This window comes from Ambystoma mexicanum, chromosome 2q, assembly GCF_040938575.1.
Source record: "Ambystoma mexicanum isolate Mex_15411 chromosome 2q, UKY_AmexF1_1, whole genome shotgun sequence".
NCBI classification, from domain to species: domain Eukaryota; kingdom Metazoa; phylum Chordata; class Amphibia; order Caudata; family Ambystomatidae; genus Ambystoma; species Ambystoma mexicanum.
The window spans coordinates 215,251,058-215,276,322 of NC_090924.1; the positions used below are offsets into that span (position 1 = coordinate 215,251,058).

Genomic DNA, 25,265 nt, shown 5'->3' on the forward strand with positions numbered 1-25,265 from the left:
GCAGACGACTCGAAGCTCTCCTTCAAGCTTCCCTCTCCTTCCTCCACTCTCACCCCTGACTGTCTGATTGACATTCAGTCCTGGTGTGCTGCCAAAGATCTTTTCCTTGATGCCAGTAAGACTGATATCCTTTCCACTGGGACCCCCGTCCCTCTGTCCACCCTCTATGAGCCCCCTCCCCCCACCCTCCTTTGAGGCAAAACACCTTTGCTGTCATCTTTGATTCCTCTCTCTCCTTCTCTCCTCACATTACAGACCTTGTCAAGAAGGCCCACTATCAACTACACCTCTTTAGAGGTATTCTCTCTTTCTTTACCTTGCCTCAGAAACCAAATTTCTCAACAACTCTGGTCCTTTCTAGGCTTGACTACTGTAACAGACTCTTCCTTAATCTTAATCTTCCTCCTTCCTCCTCCCTCCTCCCTCCTTCATCCCCTTTAACTTATCCAGAATAGGACTGCAAGACCTATCCTTGGCCCCTCTCTCCAGCCCTAATTTCTGTCCACTGGCTGCCAGTTGCTGCTAGGATCAAATTCAAGACCCTCTTCATCATCCACAAGGCTTTCTGGGGCCTGGGACCCCGCTACATATATCTCTCTCTCTCTCTAAATACCTCCCTACTAGAGCCCTTTGATCTGCTAACTCCAACCCTCTGCGAATCTGTCGCTTCTCCAAGCAAAGAGTGGGGGCTAGATGTATTTGCTCTGCAGGAGCATCCCTCTGGAATGGTCTTCCTGCCCCATCAGGCTTGAGCCGGATCTCCTTAAGTTCCGGAAGCCCCTCAAGACCTTCCTTTTCTCCTCCTCCTTCTCTCTCCCACTCCCCTGCTAACTCCTTCCTCCTCTTCTATGACAGGCTTCCTCGTTTCCCTCTGAGTATTAAAGGGTCCCAGACCACCTTCCACCCAGCCACCCCCCTCCCTCTGCTTACCTGCTTTCCTTGGCACTTGCCCTATGACCTCCCCTTACTCCTGCAACCCCACCTCACTGTGCTTACCTGCTTTCCATGGCACTTGTCTTTTGGCCTCCCCGCTACACCTGCACTTCCCACATCACCTTTCCCCTCCCGCCTTAGCACTTCATTGGGTTCAGACATGCACTTCCTCCCTCCCTATCCCTTTTTTTCCATTGCACTTCTTGTTCTGCACGTGCACAATCTGAATCCCACAAGGCCTAATAGGACCGTTAATGTATCTTTCTCCCTTGTGCCCCCCCCACCTTTGTCTTGTGGCGCCTTGAAACACCACTTGTTGTATCAAATATCCAATAAATAAATAAGCCTGTAAGCAAAACCTATAGAGGGTCAGTAATCCAGCATTTGCCCTTCACGTGCAACCTCCCATCACAGCATTTAAAGAACGATCAAAGAGAGAAGAGCCAATTCCCCCAGAACATGACTGGCAGAGTGCCATCTTAGCAAGCCGGTTCCCTATGAACTAGTCATGCAGAGCACCGGAAACAGCTATAGCACTCCTGGCTGACTCTAACATGGTGGGCCAGAGAAGGGAACTAAGTAAACTATTAAAACAACTGCCCTTATCTGGGATTAAGGATGGATAGGGTTTACCCACAAAAGGAGGAGGTGGGCACACATTTTCAGGGCCAATGAGGTCCAGGAAGGAATTGGCAAGCCAATGAGAATACTTATTACCCCCATCACCTTATTACCCATACTATAAAAGGTAGCACGTCACCACTACTTTTATGAGGAAGAGTACAGTGTTCCAGTGTGGAGGTAGTGCAAAGAAAGCACGAAGAGGTGAAGGGCACAGAGGAACAGGATTGAGAGCCAGGGCAGTGAAATAACAAGAGTGGGAGGAGCTGGAGGAGGTGTAAAACTACATGTAAGAAGGATCATGAGGGAATGGAAGAGCAAGATCAGGAGAAGAAAGATAAGGAGGAGGGCAATAGCTAGAGTGTAAATACAAGGTGTACCCCACGAGGGAAGAGTCAGGGACAAGGATAGGGTCCTGTCCAAGGAACAGCAGAGAACCAACACCCAAGGACAGAAGCCAGGCTGAGGCTGGCAGACTTTTGAGGACCCAGGAATGGCCAGAAATTGGCAAGGGCCTGACAACAGTACTAAAGTGAGTAAGGTGCACTCTGGCTCCCCAAGGTTACTGAAGAGAGTGAGGGATGCTATACACTGACAGTGTTGCTTAAGCAAGTCGGGTGCTATATCCCCTAAGGTTAGGGTAATCAGTGGGGCTCTATGTCCCCAGGACCATCAACATTAGAAGAACAAGATGGGCCTCAGGCTAGAGTGGTAAGGACTTGGTCGCCAGCACTACCACAGGACTCTAATAATATTATGCAAGTGAGGTGGAAATCCTACCCAGACCAACCCAGGTAAGGGTGGCTATCTACTTGATTTGTCCCAGGAAGACAGCCAAGCACTGGAGACGCCTTTGTAGGAGGTTTGTGGGGGGGGGACTATGCACCAGCCCATTTCTGATGCCTGAGCAGGGTGGGTCCAACAACTAACAGAGGCTATACCACTGTGTGAGAACATTAGGTGGCAATGGCAAAACATTGAACTAGGTCCAGAGTTCCAGAGGACCAGTCCCACCATGAAAACGAATACAAGATGTGTGCATGAATACTCTAACTCAATGACACTATGGATGTCCTGATGGGCACCCATGAACCTTGCTTTCTAGAACAGGGCCAGGTCTGCATAGGGCCGAGTTTACACTCTACTCTTGGAGCCATCCTAACTATAGGACCTCATTATAAATTGGCCGGTCCAGAAATAAAGTGCTGGTAATAGCGTGTACCAGCACTTTTCCAGACCAGCCAACTATAAGTTTGCTGGTATTGTGGAGGATTTACCTCCAGCTAATAGCTGGAGGTATATCCACTACTCTACCGGAAAGAAACTGGTGGTGTTACCGGCCTGGTAAACAGGTAAATCCCCCCACTGAGTCCTCTGGGACTCCATGGAATGGGGATTTATCAGTGTTTCCACCATTGGCAATCTGCAGACCAAGTGGCAGAAATGGTAATACAGTGTGCCGGTATCCAGTCGGTAATACTGGCGGCAAACTTATAATGAGGGCCTTAGTGTTGATTATAGCAATAATTAATGTTTCTGTTGTTCAAGGAAATGTCCAGGACCCATAGGAGTTTCCCCAATTCATCCCTGAGATCCTTACAGTTGGGGTGTCTTGTTCTGCATGCTGTCACCTGATGGAACCTTGGCCAGGAGATTGTGGGTTGCAGCCTGTATTATGCCACTGATGCCCACAGGCATGCACACTTGTGTTTATAAATAAAGACTGTGTTAGAACTTTAAATGGCAGTCTACAATGTGTTGTTGCTCCCTCTTTGTGAGACTAGGCCTATGATGGCAAAGCTTAGTAATAAATGGGAAGATTTATCATTAAGATGCACCCCATAGTCAGGCCATGGCCGCAGGCTATAGCACATATTTTCCAAGTTACTCTAGGAGTTGAGCCGGGGTATGGCTGGCCATTTGTGCCCCATGTGCACAGCATGGTGGCGGGCCTCAAGCGTCTTTATGTTGGGTATACCCCACATACAGGACATGGCCATGCCTTCAGCCCATCACCTCCCTGTTTGAAGCATACACAGAGCTTGCCCTGTGCGACACATGTGGTGGTTCGCTCTTAGGATATAGTCCAAACCTTTTCCCACACACAAAACCTCTTGGACTACAGCCCAATCTGTAGCACATACGCAAGAGCAAGTTTCCACCCTGCTCAGCAAGCAGGTATCATCATTTTCCACATATCTTTGTAAGTAGATATTGAAAGTTTCCAGATTGCCTCTGCATGCTGATATGTGTTTCCACTGTTCCCTCTTTAAACAGACATTGCCAGTTCTAGAACACACTGTTGAGTATTTTGAATATTGCCTGTTGCTCCACGTTGCTCCTGTAATTAGATATCAATGGCTTCTGTGTTGCTCAATAGATTATATATTCATATTGCAACAGTCAGATTAAGAAGGATTTTGATGTTAAATTCTGGTTACTCCATAGTTGCACCACATCCTTACCTACTATGATATTGGTACTGTTCTGCTGCTATAGTTTAAATGCTACAAAAAAGCAGACTGGAAACTTTCATATTTTTTACCACATAATCTCATGTTGGCAGGTTAGAGATGTATTAAGTGAAAATTACACCCTACAGGTTATATGAACCAATGATAAGACTACGTTATTTGAGCCATATGTACAGTCAGTAGCCCAGAACTAGTGCACTCCTTCACATAGGTTTGTAACACTAACCCAGACCCCATGTTAACTACTTCTTTTTAAAATCACTTTTCCGTGCTTCTAGAAATTACAGAAATATTACCCTAGCGCTAGAGCTACTTTTAAAACTATGTATAGTTTCATTTTAGTAAGGGGTCCTAGCTCCAGAATAGTCTTGTGTTCTCCACACTCCACCATATGGTCCTGCAGCCCCATTGGTAGACTCCTCGTTGCTCTCCTTGGATACCTTGTGTCACCCAGCTGGACCCCTTGCTCATCATCCGACCCCTGACTACCCTCCTTCAGGTCTCCAGTTGGGGGGACTCTGTCTTCTCCCACTGTGTTGCCTTGTTCAGGGTCAATGATCTCTCAGGTTGCTTCTCCTTCCTGAGTATCGGTGTCGGCCAATCCATTGATGTGTCTAAACCAGCTGCAGTTCCTTATGACTATCTCCCTCTCTTGTTGCAGTCACCATCGACCCCTTCTGCTGAATGATGTTCCAAGGATAAATCTCATAAGGTAAAGACAACTTACGCAATTTCTGATGAGCGCCATGTCGCCCACCTGAATTACTGACGTCAGCCATCTTCCCTCAGACTCCTTTGCATTGTTGCTCAGCTGCGTCACCCTTGCCTTTGCCGTGTCCACCGTCTGAGCGGTTCTGGACACATGTTCCGGGATCATCAACCTCTGCTTGTGCCCCATGAGTGCCTCTTCCGGAGACACCTCGGTTGAAGTGTCAGGCTTCATCCAGTACATTATCAGGAAGGTCACCAATGCTCTCTTAGATTCACGCGCCCTTCCAGCTTGAACTGCTCAACATCGCTGTTCGCCCGCAGCCAACATGGTGTTATCTGGATGTGCTTGATACCATACAGCTCCACAAAGTCCTGAAATGCATGTCTTTGAAAAGGTCACCCCATTTTTACGAATGAATGGTCATCCCTAGGCTGTGAGCTGTAAAGATGTCATGCAGGATAAGGCAGACACACTCAGCTGCATCGACTGTAGGAATCACACTTCTGGATAGCAAGAAAACCCATCCAGTACAACCATGAAATGCCTGTTCTGTTGGATGGTGTGGAAGTCCACACTGACTGCTTGCCATGGGACTGTTGCCCTCACTTGTGACTTGATGGGCGTGACTATCGCAGGTGAGCTCGCTGCCTGTCACCATATGCATGCTGTTGTCAGGTCACGTAAAGTACACCAGGTGGATGTCTGCTTCACTTTCAGGAGGTCCTTCATCCATGTTTAATTACAAGCATTTTTGCATAGGCCTTAACTTGAGAACCCAGACACTAGAGGACAGCCCAAACCAACATGCAGGATGCGATGCTGCAAGCTTATTGGTTGTTTCTAGAACAAAGGAGAGGCTGCAGAGTTCTAAACTGCCTTTCATTTTAGATTAAGGACAGGTAGGTCCTGGTATTATGAGCTCAAGGATTTTTAAGTCCAATCTGTGTAAATACAGGTGCAAAGTGAAGCTGGATGGTGAATTAAAGACTCTCCAAGGGACATTGGAGGTTAAACCGTGGGACACGGCGCTTCTGCATTTGTTAGGATCCATTTGTTACTTGCTTATTATTTTGTTACTTTGTTTCTTATTATTTGTTACTTGCTGTTGGAGCACAACATTTTAAGAAGTTGAATGCTGTTCCGGTGAGCGGCAAATGTATTGGGAGCAGATCACAAGAAACCGTTGGCGTACTTGATTAGGCAGTGGGAATGCTTAGTATTGAAACTGTATGCTTCGTCTTAAAAGACAGCATTGACTCAAGACGCTAATCTAGTGGGCATGGAGACTTTTAGCGTGTCACTCCTTACCGAAAACGAAGAGCCGAGTGAACGCTTATACTTAGAGTTTGAATGGGCATTACAAACACAGAACCGAGTACAGCAATTTAGAGAGAAGTGTTTTCACTGCGCCCACCGCAATGTTTGAAAGGAGTTAGTGACTTTGTTCGGAGAATAGTGTCTCCTTTCAAAGCAGTGTAACTAAATCTCTACAACAAGGTGAGCAGTGTGTGTGCTCAAATATGTTTTGATGAAGTGCAACTCGCCGAAGAGTCTTAAGGAGAAGGGATCTTAAAGCTGCATGTTAAGGAGACGAAATAGTAAACTCCTACACAGACTAGTGAAATGAGACTTAGGAAGTTTCTTAGAGTTTTTAGTTCCATTTATATTTATAAACATTAAGTACAATATAGCTAAGTAACAAGTTTGCTAGTATTTAAAAGAGACATTGCGGACAGGGTCAGAACCAGATTTGGCAAGGAGCTCTATCTGAGTACTAAAAGACAAGTTTTAAAGCGCTGTTAAAAGAGATACCTGGACCTCATTACAAGTTCTCTGGTCCGTAATGCGGTAATTCTGTGACAACGGTAATACAGTTTCCGCGTCCGCAAGGTTGCGGAAAGATCGGCCGATTACGGCCTGTCGGTCGCGTGCACCACATGGACGCGGAAACGGTGTCACTGTCGCCACGTAAACACCCATGGAAATTGACATACCGGCCCCACAAGCAGTGTAAAAACCGTGTCCGCCGCCGTCCTCACGGACACGGAAGCGGAAATACCATGACCGCGAAAACCGAAAAGAGAGAGGCGGCCATTATATAAACCGCAATCCACTGCCATCCAGAGTCAGCACATGCTAAATCTCCACACTGAGAAGCTAAAAAGGACCACCAACATGGCAGCCAGGATCTCTGCCCAGAGACAGCGCAAACATCGCTTCAGCGAGGCGGAGCTCACTGTATTAGTGGACCACATAATGCAGCATGCCGAAATGCTTTTAAGCGCTGACCAACGGCGTGCAACACAGCAGCGCAGAAAGGATGTGTGGGCCGAAGTTGCACGAAGGACTGCCACAAGAGGTGGGATGACTTCAGTCTGAGAGTGCGAAACCTGATTGTAACACACCAGTGGTGCAGCAGTGGCACATGTGGAGGGCCTGCTTCACCACTGAGGCTGCAGACATGGGAGGAGCGCTGCAGCAGTGTCCTCCACCTTGAGGCAATCCATGGAATTGCATGTAAATGCAAATGGTCACTCATCAACCTGTCTGATGCATGTGATGCACCATCAAGTACCAAGTCACAACTCATAGCATGCCCTCTGTATCCCCACAGCCATTTCAACTGACAGTGACAACACCCAACAGGCGAGGCAATCTGCACCTGCACGTGGGCGACCTAGCACCCCTGCCCAGGAGGAAAACGCTAGCTGCTCAGCAACTCTGCCACCAGCTGCATCTGGTACGGATGTACCAGTAAACACCCCCATCTCCACGCTGCCTGCTGCCACACAGGTGACACGCCCACCCATCATGCCCACACAACCCACCCCTGAAAACATCTGCACTGTGGAGGAGGCTGCAGGCAGCGACAACAGTGCCCCAGCACTGCAGTCTGATGTTGGGCCACAGGGGGAGTTGCCCAACCTGGGTGACTTGTCATCCTTCCAAGACCTCCAGTTCAGCCCACCATCACTACACAGTCCAATGAGGTCGCCAACCCCATCGATGGCTGAGCTGAATGCCCGCATGCAGCGGATGGAGGACCAGCAGGCCACCTTCACCCAGCTAGTAGAAAGGCAGCTGGAGGATGTCCAAATGTGTCTCCCTCTCCTCCCCACTCTCCTCACCTGATCGGTAATCCTCCAACTCCTCTGTATTAAGATGCCGACGTGAGCAGAAGTCTCTCTTCATAGCCGAAGACACTTGTCTACCACGAGAGGAAGCCACAGTGAATGCTTGAAACAAGCAGTCCTGGGACTCCTCTGCCGTAGCAGGCGACAAGGGAAAAAGCCTTGACGGCAGAAAAAACCCTTGTAAGGAAGGAGGCCAAGCAGGAGTCTTCCAAGGATATTGATGGTACGTAGGATCCAGCGGTAGCGGAAGAGTGGGTGGTCGGCTACTGAGGATTGGAGGAAGCAGACAGGAGCTGATAGGGGCGGAGACCAAGAAGCCCTCGCTCAGCAAGAAGGAGTTGCGAGAGAGACTCGTGCCGGCGGGCCGGAGCGAGCCGCGGGAACAGAAGGGAAGCCAAAGCAAAACCAAAGAGAGGTAAGAGAGAGAGAGAGTGAGAGAGAGGGAAAAGAGCCTCGCCAGAAGCGAGGAGAGGCTAAAGGAATAGAGCGGACAAGCCGCGAGCCGGAAAAACTAGCGTTCTCACCCAAAGGCAGTAAGCAGAAACTACGGGGTTGCAACGCACCGATCGCTGGGAGAGAGAGGCTGAAGTACCTCCCAGCGACCGCCATGTTGCAGGAGAACTAGACCGAGACTGCACGTAAGCAGACACAACGTGCTGGAACTACGGTCTGCGCCGGAGCCTCCAATGCGGAAGTATCCGCCAATCGGCCCGGCTGCGTATGACAGAGGTGTCCAGGCTGCAGAGGGAGAGTTACAGTGCATCTGTGCGTCGGCTCTCCAGGTCAATTGGACGCTTTGCCACCACCATAGTGACCCTGGCACGCCATGTGCGCGAGGGCAGCAACAACACGTCCAGCATTGCGGAGTCCATGTTGCTTGCCCAGCAGGCATACTTGGGAAGTTTGCCAGCTATGCCAGCAACAGTGCCATCCACAAGCACCACCCCATCCAGCTCCACCTCTGCCAGCCCACAAAGGTGCTCAAGTCGCCTAACAGGGCCCTCAGGCAAGGATGCCTGTGCGCAGAAGCGCACACGGAAATGCCATGTGTGTTTGGCAGTGCAGGACATATACATGGACGAGAAAGGTGTAAGGGGGAGGGTACGTTTGGGTGGTGGGGGAGGTAGGGGAGGTCCATTAGGGGGTTAGTAAATTGGGGCCTGGTTGGGGCTGGGTATGTTTGGGTGGTGGGGGAGGTCCCTTAGGGGGTTAGTATATTGGAGCCTGGTTGGGGGTGGGTACGTTTGGGTGGTGGGTGGGCACAGATGTACAGCTTCCCTACCCAATGCACCTTCTTCCCTGTTGTTATGTTAAAAATATATTATCATTGAGAAAATCATTCATGAGTGGACATCCATCATTTCATTTGCAGTCCATCAATTTATTAACTGGCATCGTCATATCCATGCAATGCTGTCAATGTGCAGTCTCTCAAAAGTAAATGCGAATTAGTGTATCCTGTGCTCGTTGTCCATCTTGTGCACCCCCAGGAGGAGGTGGAGCCATCCCATCCCCATCCGCATCTTCATCCTCTGCGTCTGGGGGCAGCGGAATGTTCCTGCACAAGCACAGATTGTGCAGCATGGCACAAATGAGCGTAATTTTACCTTTCTTCACTGGTCTGTAGAGCAGTGATCCGCCAAATCTGCTCAAGAAGCGGAACTGGGCCTTCAGTGTGCCCTGTTTTACGCCTCCTCATGACTGTTCCTTGCCCTCCATACAGGCGTCATCAGCCATGGCGTGAGTGCATATCCAGCATCACCTACATGGGATGTAGATGTGGGGGATATGTCAGTGTTTGTTGTATCATGTCTTCATCAGATACAGTGCAATCTTGTGTCATTGATCATTCATCCATATGTGCCAAGGAGTGGTTAGACCAGTGGGTGATTACATTCCTGGGTCATTGTAGTCGACGTTGGCATCTGGACATTGACCAACAAATTGATGTGCATATGTAGTTGCCCCTGCAGGAAATAGTGGTTGGTAAGTATGGCATTGTGCAGCGATGTACACACATGGCAGAGTCAATCAATTGACTGTGATGATGTTGTCAATGCAGGATGTCTCATGTGCACGAATCATGTGCATTGGGGGGCAGTGGTGCATATTATGGGTGGATGTATTGAGTGGCTCCAGGTGTATTGGCCAGTGGTAGTATCAGTTGTGTGTATCATGTGGAAGGGTGTGTACGGGCCTACTGTGGCAACCTGTCATGTGTATCTTTGTGATGTGTGGGTTGTGCTGACTGTTCACTAAATGGGCGGGGGGTGACAGTCAATTGACTGTGATGATGTTGTCGATGCAGGATGTCTCATGTGCAGGAATCATGTGCATTGGGGGGGCAGTGGTGCATATTATGGGTGGATGTCTTGAGTGGCTCCAGGTGTATGGGCCAGTGGTAGTATCAGTTGTGTGTCTCATGTGGCAGGGTGTGTACGGGCCTACTGTGGCAACCTGTCATGTGTAGCTTTGTGATATGTGGGTTGTGCTGACTGTTCACTAAATGAGCGGGGGGGTGATGCATGTGCAGTCGTAGCAGCCCACTCACATGGGTCATTGCCCTGACACACACCCCCCTTCCACAGGGCATGTGCATTGGCAGTTGTACTCACCCAATAGCCATGTGCTTTGTCCAGCGTAGCGTTCCATGTACCCGTCGCAAGGTCGAATTCCGCAGAACCAGTGAGTCATGTGTTGACCCCAGGAAACTTGCACAGCAATGTGTTATCACTTGTGCGGCATCACATACCATACCATCTGTACATTCAGTGAAGTTTCCTATTGCGGTACACCATCTCGATAGCACGTGGTATTGTCAGCTCTATGTGGGTGCAGTCTACTGCACCTATGCAATTTGGCATGCATGCAATGGCATGGAAGGCCAACTTGGTGGCAATGACCTGGGCAAGGGTACGGGACAGGACGATGTGTTCAGACACATGGCGCAACAGGGCATCCAGTACCTGTTCCAATATTTTGGAGAAGCAGGGTTGTGATAGCCCGTGCAGCTCACCAACTGTGTGCTGATAAGTTCCGGTGCCAAGAAAATGCAGTACCGACACCACCTTCAGGAGGGGGGGGATGGCGGTGGTGATGTCAATGTGGGTGCTGATGTCATCCTCTATCATGGTGGTAATGTACATGATTGTTGGATGGTCCAGCCGGTATAATGTGTGGATCTGTCCTGGGGTCAGGTTCCAGGGTGAGGCCCTGATGCGTGGTATTGCAGGCTGCCTGCGGGTTCGTGCCGGCTGAACAATAGGGTTTGGCATGGGTACAGGGTTTGCTAAGTGCCGCCTGCGCCTCCGCCGCCTCCTCCTCTGCACCATTACTGCCATCATGTGCAGTGCTGCCTGTTGGTTCAATAGCCCCAGTCCCAATGCTACTAGAGCTGCTGCCTGCATAGTTCTGTTTGGAGTTGTCCTGGGTGTGGTTCTTTTGTAGGCTCCCAGTGTCCTGCTGGGTCCAGCTGGGCTAATTTGGAGCACCTGTGGCCTGATTCAGATCACCAGGCACTGTTTAACGTCCTGTTCATGGTGGCGGCGATACCGCCACCGTGGTCACGGTTTTTGCGCTATTTTTGTGGCGGTGTTTCCATGTCCATGGTACTCGTAATGCTTGCATTGTTTCGTATTGCCGGTAACGGGGGGTATCCGTGCAGGCGAAGTTTACGGGTGCCTTGACTCCACGGTGGCGGTTTATAGTGGTGGTATTTCCGGGTCCGTAGGTCATAATTTGGTGATCACGGAAATGGTGGCGGTATGGTTATACTGGCAGCGTTAAGTCCGGACAGGAGAACTTGTAATGAGGCCGATTGTTTCTTAAGAAAGTTACAAGCTAGAACAGACTCATATATTCCTAGCAGGAATATTTCTAGATTTTCCTTCAGTCTTCTTTGAAAGTCATATCCTCATAGGAATAAGAAGAGGCTCACAGGATTAGACAGTTTACTGGGTAGTTGTGGGTAGGAAGCTTATCTGAAGCAGTGTATGTTTACCATTAAACTGTTTTTTTTCTCACCTCAGCAGATTTCATTGCCACTAGCAAGAGCCTGGAATCTGTTGTTTGTTATTTTATTCACTTTCTCTTTCCCATGGGGGTGTTGAGTGCAGCTGTCTATTCAACAAGAATTAGACAACACGCTCTTGTGTGTCTGCAGGGTTCAGCAGCTCCTGCGGATCAGGCAAACCAGGGCCTGACACTTGTCAGCATGTTCTCCACATGCAGCTCCAGGTCTGGAAACCAGACTTTCTCTCGCAGCCTTGCCTTCATATTGGTCTCATATGTGTGGCCCCTTGAAGCCAGCTGTGTGCCAAGTCCAGTACTTTCTGAATGAGTGCTGCCCGGATGACAATTCTGCTGCCTCTCAACAGGACGTTATCTTCTCCAACCAGCAGCTCCTCTTGTACCCTCCATAGTCCTGCCATGAATGCTTTTGTCTCTGAATTGTATCTGGACTGGTCTCCTGGGAATGATTTACAGTGACCTTTCTCCAACTGGTCTATCACCGTCTTCATGCCACCATGTTTCTGAGTCACCTCTGCCATGTCCCTCAATGTCATGGACTTGGGCACCGCTATCTGTGACACCGTGTGCAGCAGCTTCTCAACTTCTTGGATCTCCACCTCTGGATCAGTTCCCTGAGCCAGTGGGTGCTGTGAGCAGTAGTCCGCTGGGTTATTCACCCCTGCCCGGAAATGTATCGTCACCTTATAGTCCTGGATCTGCACCATCCACCATTCCAGGTACGGTGGTGCACCAACGCTAACCCCTGCATTATCGATAGGAGTGGCTTGTGGTCAGTGACAATGGTGATTGGGTGGTCAAAGACATACAGATGTAAGTGTTTGCACCTTCTCTATCTATGTATATCGCTGCTCCAGAGCTGAGAGCGCTTTGCTGCCATATGCCACAGGAGACTGAATTCCTTCTACCCCAGTCTACACCAACATTAGCCCCAGGTCCACCGGGCTAGCATCCACCCATATCTCTGAAGACTTCTTCGGGTCAAAGAAGGCCATTGTCGTCTGCACCGCCAACTCCATCTTCAACCACTCAAAAGCCTGTTGTGCTCCACTTCTTTCTTTACCAGAGCCTACAATGGTTCATTGATGGTTGCCAGGTTCTGGATGAACTGGCCACTGAAATTCACCATCCTCGGGTCGCTGAGGACCACTGACGGGTTGAAGGCGGCTGAAAGTTATGGATCGCTGCTACTTTCTGTGGGCCAGGGGAGAGCGCTTCCCATTGAAACACACCCCCAAAGAAGTGAACTCTGGACTGCAAAAAGTGGCCTTTTTGTTGGTGTAGCCCGAGGCTCTTTTCCCTCAGATGTTGAAATACTGCCATGAGAACGCATAGATGGTCCCATGGTCCGATTCGGTTCTCGAGTAGATGAGGACATTGTCGCTCATGTTGATGACGCCTCTCAATTCAGCCTGTACGCTGCAAATAGTGTGCTGGAAAACATCAGCGGCCAACGATGCACCAAAACAAAGCCTTTTGAACAGTCCAATGTGGGATGAGAAGGTGGTGATGAGTGTGACTCTTTGTGTGTTTGGGACTTGGTGATAGCCCACCTGGAGATCCAGGGCAGAAAACACTGCCTCATCCTGTAGGACCGCCAATATGTTGCCCAGTGCGAGCATGGGATTTCTCTCCCTCTTTATGGATTTATTTGGGAGCCACATGTCGACGCATATGAGTACCTCGCCTGGATGTTTTGGAATGGGTGTCACTACGATCAGGGACACCCAGGGCATCGGGCAATGTATCCTTTTGATTATAACCGCCTGTTCCATGTGCATTGCACCTTTTTCTGTAGATGAAATGGAATGTGCTTGTGACGCAGTGCTACGGGCTGTATGGTGTCATCAATGTGCAGTCTCACCTCTTAGCCCTTCAGGCAGCCAACTATCACCAGTGGTAGCCCAGACCTTTTTAGAATGTGTTTTTCAGTAGCTGGTTTGAGGAACACTTCTGGATGATCTGACCATGCAGCTCCCTTCTTTGTCCGCGAAAGCTCATATCACAGCCAGATGGCGTAGCCTGATGTAGAATGCATCAAGTGTTTTGTTTGGGGCTTTTGCCACCTGGCATAATTGGACGCATTTGTAGTCCACATTCGCCATCGGGGCAAAGTAGTTTGTCAGTGCCCTGCCCGCTTCGGCATATGACCTTGTGCATGCGGTAGAGTCTTGAAAAGCTTTTGGATGTCGCTGTCCGCATAGAAAAGGAGCATGGTCTTTTTCCTGGCATCATTAAACGCCCCTGCTGCATCAAAAAAACATTTCCAGCCAGGCCCCAACATGTTCAACTCTGGAATAAGAGAAACAGTGGAATTGAGGATTCAAGTTCGCAACTGGTCTCTGTGGGCAGCTGCGCACTCCCATATCACTTCTTCCGGGAGTTGTGGATGAGGACACAATGTCCTCTTCTTCCTCCCCTCAATTCACCTCAAAGCACCCGTTTCCATACATCAGGGCATGCAGGGTTGGTATCCACCTAGGAGCCACCATCTGCTTTGAGCACTCACCTTTTCAAGAGCAGCAGCCAGGCGCGTCACACCTCTAACCGGTGATGGTAGTGTGTTGTTGCTCGGGCGAGCCAGGGGGCAGCCTGCAAGCCTCCATGTGTGGCTCTACGTAGGCTGCTTGCTGTGCCAACTAGCTGTCGGGTGCACCACATCCCAAGCATCACGGGTTCGATTGAAAATCGCAAAGGAACAAGAGACCACAATCCGATCACTCTCGGGGAGCCACCACCTCCACATTGGCAATTCTTTGGAGGGGTGAGGGTGGGCCTCACCAACAATAACCACATTCCACACATGCAGATGCTCGGTATGCAGATGGCAGTCCCCTTTATTATAAACATGACGTGGCATGCAGGTACATACGTGCCATGCTCACGTCACCACAGGATGGGTCACGAAATGGTAACAAAAGGTCATATTTTCCCTTACCTATACATAAATTCTCAAGCAGCACTGAGCTCTAGTTGGCGGGTGGGCAGAGCTTCAGTGACATCATGCGCTTCATTCCCTGGGCAAAATCAAAGGTGCAGTAGTCAGAGCACATATTTTATTGGGAGAATGTTACTCACCATGAGTATGTAGGAGTAACAGCAGAATTAAAGCAACAATGCAATGCATTACTGTTAGGTTGCCCGCTGCTGTCCAAATGGCAAAGTGCACTTCTGTATGCCCTTAAACTTAAACAACAGCTATCATTTTAACAAAGAGAATGAGCTCGGTTCTACGCTGTCACCTTCACGTTCCACTATCGCAAACATTTGGAAAAATGTTAAGTTACTTCTTTCCACCGCCACTTCTCTTCACACAGGGCACGGTGGTTCCAGTGTCAATGAACAGTTAATTACCAGCTCAATGTTGCAGTCTCTAAAGAGCAAAACACTGTAGGACGAATGCCTCCTCATGAGTTAAAACTGAAAGTAGGTGCTGTAATTCTGAAACTATGCAATCTTATGCCATCACAGGGACTCTGCAATGGAACAAGGTTGACAGTTACGCATTTACAAAGACACATCATAGATGCCTGTGTGATTGATGGAGCTTAGATACAGATACTCTTCTTATACCACGCATACTTCTCAATCCATCTGATACAAATATGCCTTTCAAATTCCAAAGAAGTTACCTATACGATTAGCCTTTTCAATTACCAATAATAAGTCGCAGGGACCTACACCCCCTTCCTGGGAGCAATTGGTGGTAATTTTGATATTTAAGAAGGGGGACAGAAGTGACCCTATGAATTACCGACTGATATTGACCTTTAAGATACGATAGAATGGTGTACGTCGCATCGGGAACGGCTAGTATGTACATATTTAAACAGGTAAGTCACTGCCTGAGTCCTCAATCATGTGGCAGCTAAATGGGGTTCAGTCTCCAGAGCAACCCAGATCCCCATGGTGTACGCAGAATCCACCTATACAAGAATTTTGACAAGTTTGTCATGTCATTCATCTCTGAAATGCAAGGGGCGTCCATCTTTGCGGGTAAGAAAGAGCCCCCAGTATGACTCCCAAACCTGCGCCTCTGGCATAAGTCATAATTATGTTTAGAGAGGAATAGAGGAGGGTGATTCCCTTCAGCAGGTTTTGTCTGCCCAACCACCCCTGGAAGGATCACTGTAGGGTCTCTGAAACAGGAGTCAGGGCTTGATGTCCATGAATGTGGTAGGTACCCAATGCCTGTAGAGATGAAACACCAGGAGACGCATGGATGGAGACAAATCCATGACACAACAACATTATCTGGTTATAAGGGCCAGAGTTATAAGGGCCAGAGTTTGGTCAATTGTTTGAGGAAAGAATACACACATTCACAATATAATGCGGCAGTCGCTGCACTATATTTAAGTTGAGCATCAAGTACCTGAAAAATGAATTGCTAATAACGTTTGACTCGTACAACAGATTTGGCTGAAATTGTGCAAACAAAATCGCACAGAAAAGAAAATTCAGCCTTTTTCCCCAAACTTCTAATAACTTTTGACCTTTCGAAACAAAAGGTTGGGTCAAGGGCTCCCCAAAAACATGTCAAATCAATCGCAGCCTATTGCACCAAATTAATACATCTCTCCAGAAGATTCCTTACTCCTAAAAACTGCCTGACCCTAGCTAGAGCCATCATAGGCAGCAAACTAGACGGTTGCAACACCATCCTAGCAGGGACCTTTCTACCAAAACCATCAATAAACTGCAATTGCTTCAAAATAATGCTCTTAGAGCTATCTGGGGTATGAAACGCTCCGATCACAAATCAGACGGGAGGCTCATTGGCTCCCCATCAGAGCTCGCATCGACTTCAAACTCTTCACTTATCGCTGGCTACATAACACTGCCCCCCTACCTCAAGAACCGTATCACCAAGAAACATAACACACGCCACCTCCATTCCTCCACCACATCTGCCCTGCACATACCTCGATTTGTCAGACAGAGAGCTGGGGGCTCCTGATTTACCACCATCGCTCCCAAACTCTGGAATGCACTCCCTCAGCACATCCAAAGCAAACTTACCTACACACTGTTTCGTAAGAAAGTAAAAACGCTACTATTCAACAACTATGTGTAACTCTTTACCGACTACTATCTATCCCTGAATATGACTATCTTGATGTAATGTAACCTACTGTTCGTAACCTTCTTGTAACAAACAATATTCTGTCTTCTTAGCACTGTGATACCTCCGGGTCTGGGCGCTAACAACAAATACAATGTATAAATAAACAAACTCCACATTTTGGGAACAATATGTTATAAAATGAAAAAGCTATTAAGAAAACAAAATACCACAGTTTTCAGACCAATCATTTTCCTATAGAGAAAAGGTGCAGTTTGGGAACAGCTGCAACCTGAAACCCGCTGGACAGATATGAGCCAAATAAGAAACAATTTGGGCACAAAGCATTGACTTAATTTCCTTGACTGGTTTGGGGTAAATCCATCCAGTAGTTTTTAAAATATTTGACACAGACAGGATGCCCCCTGCGCCTTAAAACCTTTATATCGGTACGTGTGCTTTGCAGCAGAGAGGCTGAGAGAGGCTAATAACTTTTGACTTGCTGGATGGATTTTGATGAAATTTTCTAAACCAAGGGATTGTTAAGGCCCCCCCCCAAAACTGGACATTTTGGGAATACTTCTTCAAAAAAATGAATTAAGAATGGTGTGACTAGTGTATAGTGACAACAGCATGTGCAGTGGCCAGGGCCGAAGGCTGTGGCCTAATGGGTCCAAAAGAAACATATTGGGGGAACATGAACAGTGGACATGGCCAAAGGCCATGGCTGGTGGCATGGTAGTGTTTTAAAATATCCAGTGGGCACGTCCAAAGGCCGTGTTCAAGCCCTGGCTTGTGGGCCCAAAGGCTGTGGCAACCTAACAGTGTAAAAGAAACATATTGGGGGAACATACACAGTTGACACGCCCGAAGGCCATGGCTAGTTGCACATAAAAAAAAATATGGTATAACAAAACCCTTGAAATTCACTGAAGAAACTTTAGTTAAAGTGCAGTTAAATGGACCAGATATAAAGCAACAAAACCCTTCAAATTCAGAGGATATGATATGATATGGCATTTATAACGTGCCTATACACAAGTGTTTCAAGGTGCGACGAGGCAAGGGAGGGGAAACAGAGGGAGGACAGAGACAGCGACCCTACTAGGTCAGGTGACATTGAGATTGTGCAAGTTCAGGGGAGGGGGAAGGGGAAAAGTGCAGGGGCAAAGGGGAGGGGACAGTGCAGTAGATAGTATAACAGTAAGATAAATTAAGACAATAAATAAGAGTGCGGCCAGCTGGTGGCAAGTGCACAGGTAAGTGCAGACATCAGGTGTCAAGTGCTAGTAGGGGATGAGGGGATACAGAAACAGTCCCTAAGTCCAAGGGTTGCCAAGGGGGGCAGTGCAGGTGGGCAACTGGCGGGGAGGGGACCTGGGCCCGAGATCAGAGGATAGCCAGGTAACCATTGCAGTTTCAGCCAGGAGATACGCAGGGTAGAGGAGGAGAGAAAGCAGAAGCAAAGAGGAAGGTCTTGAGTTGCATCTGGAACCGGAGATGGTTCTCCTCAAGTTTCAGAGAGGCAGGGAGGCTGTTCCAAAGCGAAGCCCCAGCAGAAGAAAGAGATCTACCACCAACTCGCTGTTTGGAGAAGCGACTGATCCTGAGGGAGTTGGAGGTGGATGAGCAAAGAGCTTGAGAGGGAAGATATTTAGGAAGAGAGAGTTGAAGGTATTGAGGTTCCAGGCCCCAGAAGGCCTTGTGGACAATGCCGAGAGTTTTGAACTTAATCCTCACCAGTGCCGAGATTTCAGTCCTGGAGAGATACGATCTCTGGGCTTGAAGCCTAGGACAAGTCTCGCAGTCCTGTTTTGGATCAGTTGCAGAGGGCAGAGAGTAGAGGCAGGCAGATTTAGAAAGAGGATGTTGCAGTAGTCCAGCCTAGAGAGAACCAGAGCTCTGGAGACATAGCTCAGCGCGTTTCTGTTGAAAAGCATTATGGGGGACATCAACGGGAGCGCGCTGCGTTAAGCTGGTCATGACTTCCCATATCCGCTGAATTTGAAGTGTTTGGTTGGATTAAATCTGGTGAACTTAACTGCACTTTCAAGTTCAGTGAATATACTTATGTATAACTATATCTATGTTCAGGTTAGGGGTTCTTAGGGGAGGCATGGCGTCCCCCAATAACAAAAACAAAAAGAGGTCTACCAAATTCAAAATGACCAAACTGTGATCATTTTAAACATATACAAACATCACCAACACAAGTAGGCTGTGTGTCCCTACACTTGCAAGAACTGGTGAGCAGAGACTTCTTTCCACTATAATAGGTCCTGGAGTATCTGGATTAGACTCTCCACCTTGATGTCTGGGAGAAGAACCCTCCCTGCCACATGGAATTGTTGTGGATTCAAACAAAACGTTCTCCAGTTTATCTGGAAAACCTCCCACTGAAACACACCATCCCAACATGACTGGGTAAGCCTAAGGTTTCACTTGAGCCAATTGTCCAGGTAGCAAAAGACCTGGAGGATCTCCAGATGCAATTCTACAACTTCTGGAGCAAGGGCCTTTGTAAATACTCCAGGGACCATTTTCAATCCAAAGGCAAGGGTCATAAACTGAACATACTGGTTGGAGAAGGCAAATCTCAAAATCTTCGTGCAAGACTTCCTTACTGCCACACGGAAGAAGCCATCTTGGAGATACACTGATAACATGAAATCCACCCCCACACTGCAACCTTTGGAATCATCTTTTGCAGATTTTGCACAATCTTCTCCATTTTGAAATGGAAAGATTATATATTCTGGCTTAGCAAAGTGCTTGTTCCTTGAAGAACTCAGGACCTGAGAAACGGCCCTCTTCTCCAAGAGGTCTAATATCCCACGGTTCAAGGGACTTCTCTGGACAGGATCCCTGAGAATCGGGGTCTGCACTGTAGCTGTCACGTGGGGGATAATACCAACCACACATTGTATCCCCATCTGACAATCCTTATGACCCAGGCATCCATGGACATCTGACACCAGGCCCCTGAAAGGAGCTGCAGTGTGGCTTCCATCTGTCCTGAAGCCAGGTGGCTTCAGATCCGAAATAGGCCAGTTAAGAATCCCTCATTTGTTTAAAATTACCCTAAATATTTTGAACATTCAAATCAGGTGGAGTCGTATTGTAGAAAAAAAACTACTTTCAAAATTAATCTTTTTTTTTTAAATGTTGTATTTATCTATAGTCACTAGCAATTGTAATTTGGATATTGTGCCCAGTCAGGCAATCACAGTTCCACATTTCAGTCCTTAGCATTATTACATCCTTTGGTAGGCTAACCATGTGTTTGTGCATGCTTGAAAATGTCGGATCTCCTGATACTGATTTAAATATAAAAATACATGTTTTTATGTTTCAGCCTCGTTCCTCATACAGATTGCCAGAGCAAAGCCAGTTGACTCCTGGTAAGCATAAGCACCATAACTTAAAAGACTGAACACAACAACATATAGAATTGCATTTTCTGTTATTAGTTATTTGTTTCCCACTTGGATGTACTTGTGAATTACAGTAGCCAAATTGCGTTTTATATAATCTGTAATCGAAAGACAGTTGTAGAATATGTTTTAAACTTTAGTGGAGAACTTCCTTTGGAGCTAAGAGTAATCGGGCAGATAATGATTAGAAAAAGAGCTGAATATCCGAAACCGAGTATCCAAAGGTCACCTTCTCAGTCATCACACTTGTGCCTGCCCTTCCATTAATGCAGTTTTGAAAGAATGCTGGAGGAGCTATTTCTTAACTTGAATTAGGGGCTTCTCTATCTAGTGTTGGGGTTCTTTTTCAAAGGTGCGACGTGACAAGAGTAGTATGTTGAATTGAGTAGCAGCTGTACAATTAATTGAGAGCTGATAACTGGTGAGGACTAACGCAAGAAAGAAGGATTGGATGGCCACCCAGTACACACATGGATCATTTGAGACAAAATGGTCAACATGAATGGAAAGATCAAGAGAACAGAAAAAATCCTTTTGACAGATTTCCTCCCAAACAAGCATCCTTCATCACCCTCTTCAAACCTACCTGTATTCATCTCAAATCTCCAACTGCCAACTACCATTCTAACACAAACTCCTACCCTCACCACTTTCACAGCACACTCCACTTAGAGCATCTCATAACCCTCATGGCCTCAGCCCCTAAAATCCCAGAGAGGAAAGGCAAGGTGTGGATTCAGACCACCTACCTACACCCATTGATAAATCTCTATTGCACCTCTACAGCCCCACAAATGCCCCACCCAGCACTTACCCTACCATATCCTCCTACCCTCATTCGCTCACTGGTGATCTTTCCTCTAGACTGTCCCAGTCCTCTTGCTCGGACCCCTTACCTCAGTCCACACTAATTCCAGTCCCTCACCCCACCCTCCCCTACATTCCCAACTCTCTACCTCTACGCCAACCAATGTCTGCTCCACCTCCACGCAATTATACTATGTAATGCCAAAATGACATGTGATCGCAGAAATGCCTGGTGATGATCAACTACTGTTGGTGAAGGAACTGCCCAGACTGCATTCCCAGCACCTCAACCTAAAATAAAAAGGCAAAACAAATAATACCAAATGCCTGAACTTAGCTGCTAACAGAGATACAGGGCAGTTCAGTCAAACGCAATCCAGGATCAATAACTCTTAACAACATGCCTCATCTGTACACTTTTATGTCATTAATTCGGCTGATGCAGAGGTGACGCTTCAATGAGACAAAACTAAAAAAAGATATTTTCCACCTGGCACATCGTTTTCCAAATAGAAGTTAGTAAGCATTAAATATATGCTGTACTTGTATTTGTAAGATTGTTCCATTTAGCGCTTTGGTGTATATGTTCCCCAATTGTACGCTGCCACGTACTACAGTGATGGTAGTACAGTACAAGACATATAGCAGCAGAAATGGTAACTCAAACCCCTTTGTCTTGCAGGTTCAGAAATGCATCCGGCAACTACAGGAGAAGGCGGCTCGGTGGCTCTCGCACTGGCAATGAGAGCAAGGCAACGGGCTGATCCCGAAGGGAACCAGCCACCAGGTGTATCTGAGGCTCTGGCAATCGCAATGAGAGCCAAACAGCAGACTGACCTGGAAGAGCATCCGCTACCCCAAATGAAAGGAGGTGGTTCTGAGGCCTTGGCAATCGCAATGAGAGCCAAACAGCAGACTGACCTGGAAGAGCATCCGCTACCCCAAATGAAAGGAGGTGGTTCCGAGGCCTTGGCAATCGCAATGAGAGCCAAACAGCAGGCTGATCTGGAAGAGCATCCGCAACCTCAAATGAAAGGGGGTGGCTCCGAGGCCTTACCCTTTGCAATGAAGGCCAGGCAGCAAGCTCAATTAGAAGACACACAATTAGAAGCTATGAAAGAATTTAGCTCAGATGTTCTTCATCTGGCCATGGAGGCTAGGAAGCAAAATGGTTCCGGCCCTCAACTGGGTACAAGAGACGGTGGCTCTGAAGCTCCTTCAGGCGCTAGGCAACCTGCTCATTCTGATGGGTATCAGCCAGGAAGTGGTTCTGATGCATTTGCACTTGCAATGAGGGCCAAAGAGCAGGCTGCTTCTCTGCAATATTAGGCCAACCTGTCTTGCTGGCAGCATGACCAAGGATCTGACATTTTGAAACAGAAAGACCCACCTATGAGATTTTAGATCTGGGGTGAGAGAAATGAAGAACCATGTACATTAGATTTTTCTAATCAGCCATCTCCATCACTGCACAGCACAAATATGTGAGCTTAAAATTGTTCTGGTTTGTTTTAAAGTGTTAAGAGATTTGTTTGCAAATGCCTAGCAGACTAAACCATTTTGAACCAAACTGGATTCAGACCAACCCTGATCTGAAATGAAAAGAAGAAACAGCTCAGCTTTAATGGTTTTGCTTTTCATGCATAGCCTACAGATACTCCTGTGCTCTACACAAAACATGTGCACACTTTAAATATCTTGCGCACAAAATAATTTTCCATAAATGCCGTGAACTAATGATTTTTGTGTTTGTAAGTCAAGCAAATATATTGTTGATTATGTGCGCTGTTATTTCATGTTTCAGGATGTTTCATTCTTGCTCTAACCTTGCCCATCTTAGGACTAAATTAAACGTTCCATCATTGTAAACAGGGAAGCACCAAAAAGAATTCAAAATAAGAGGGCTTGGCAGAACGGAGACTACCGGATCATGTTAGGCATAAATAGTATAGGAACAGGGAACTAAATAAGGATATAATGAGTAGGAGCTAAAAGCAGCTCCTGGGTACTTGGCATCAGAGTGTCAGCAGGAGCTACGCGTGCCGCAAATCTCATTTCCGCATGAGATGCAAGTCATACCTTTAATCGATTTGCAAATGGACGATTATGCTATAAATGTCTTCTAAATGTACCCCTGTGCTCCATTATACCCATTCCCAAACACAGAGAGTTAGGGCCTCATTAGGAGGCTGGCGGAATGGGTTTAACGGCGCCAGTAAAGGTGCCGAAGCCGTTAAACCCATTCCGCCCTATTACGAGGTCCCCTTGCGGGACCCGCTCTGGACGTCTGGTCAGACCAGACGTCATTTACAGGTCCCGCAAGGGGACCAGGGAACTAACAACGGCCCATTATTAACGGGCCTGTTGTTAGCTCCCTTCCCATTCCCTTTGAGCCCTATGGGTGCTCAAATGGAAATGGGGATGGGTAAATTGAATGAGGAATTACCAGGTCCTCCAAGGCTGGAATGGCCCGATAATTCCTAATTCAAGGAACCTGGACCTGGACCCGACTTTGGAGGCAGCCATGCCCTCATTAAGGGCATGGCTGCCTCCAAAGTCGTCATGAGGCCCTTAAAGTCAAATAGATATGTGTGAAAGGCACCAGATAACCGAGGAATCAAAAGTAGCTCCTGGTGGCTGTTGGTGTCAAGCCAACCAGGCTCTCCTATGCTATTACCAGGAGCTAAATAGCTCCCAGCAATTTCGAACCCTGTAAGAGTTTGTTATGATAATTCCCACAGTCCCAAGTTATCAGCAAGGACTTTCAGGAAAAAAACAAGCAATGGCGCGTAATTAAAAGATGAACTCTGGTCTGGAAATGCTGTGATGCACTGTTGTTGTTTGGTTGGTTGCACAGAAAATAATTAAAATGAAGAGTAAAAAACAAATTGGTTATTGCAATGTTCATTTATTGAGATAACCCAACTCCTGTTCAATGGCAACACCAAATCCTGATATTTCTACAACATACAAATCAACATAGATACGTAGAAGTGAAAATAAGTGTTGAAATCTATGACCCCAACATACTTTGGGCCACATCCCCACAAAGAAGAAAGAAGTTAAGAGAGTGGGAAAAAATAGAAAATTGGAAAAAGCCTAATTTGAAACTTTACAAAGAATATGTAAGAATATGTCATTTGTTTGCCAGGTTTAATATCCCTGATAGCTTACATCATAAAATGGTTTCTGAGATTTAGATTGAATGCTCTGCATTCTCTAGAAGTAATTAGCACTCCTCTCAGAATCCCTCATGACTCACAAACCTAAAGAATATGCAAAGCAAGTAGTTTGGTAAACCCTCCGCCACCTTCTTTTACTACAAAGAAGAATATTGCATTTTAAACATTTATACCGTCCAGTACGAGTGTTATCTTACACAACCTGTGGTCAGGATTAATGAATGGCAGGCAGCATTCCTGAAAGAAATATTTACTCAGTCGGGGGACATCCCCAAAAGTGGAGGTCCGTTAATGAGCTCAAAGGAAGGTATTACTGGACGTAGCATGTAATGGACTTTTGTAGAGCGCAGAACGTCACTTTAATTGCCTCTGGTATATCAATGAATGAACTCCTTTGTACTTCCCCGCGGTTTGTATTATGTCATGCCATCTACCTCATAGAATAATGTTCAATCATTGCTTTGTACTAATTTTTATTGAAGTTGTGTGCAATATTTGTCTTTTTAACTGTGTGACATATTGAAATGTGGATTATAATTGTATACTTAAATTGTGAAAGGTTTAAACTGTAAACCATAAAACAATAAATAAAAATAAAAACTTCATGAAGTGGCTCAAGTAAGAAAGTGCAGAGGTTGTGCCTTTTTTTACTTGCACTAGTTTAAGAAATGAGAAGGTCACCTTATTCATAAAGGTGACCTGCACATTTCTTGAGTGCAGTGCAGCAGCACAAAACGCTCTGAGCAGCCCCTTTCATACTTTAGTCATTAGTGTGCTCCTGACTCTTGATATATTGCTGGCTCCCAGCACCCAGGTGGGCGCTGGGAGCACTTTTCACAGTGACAGCCCCCTAGGCCCTTAAATGGCCCTTTAT

At 47.1% G+C, this 25,265-nt stretch overlaps 1 protein-coding gene across 3 annotated transcripts in view; it reads left to right on the top strand.

Moving 5' to 3' along the window:
• Nucleotides 1-25,017, top strand: part of TMC5 (transmembrane channel like 5) — a 662,848-nt gene extending 637,831 nt beyond the window's left edge. For all 3 annotated transcript variants that reach the window (XM_069647144.1, XM_069647145.1, XM_069647146.1), the window contains exons 22-23: nt 20,324-20,369; nt 21,892-25,017. In XM_069647144.1, coding sequence (XP_069503245.1) covers nt 20,324-20,369; nt 21,892-22,538 — 693 coding nt within the window. In that variant the 3' untranslated portion in view covers nt 22,539-25,017. The remainder of the gene's footprint in view (nt 1-20,323; nt 20,370-21,891) is intronic.
• The last annotated feature ends 248 nt before the right edge of the window (nt 25,018-25,265 follow it).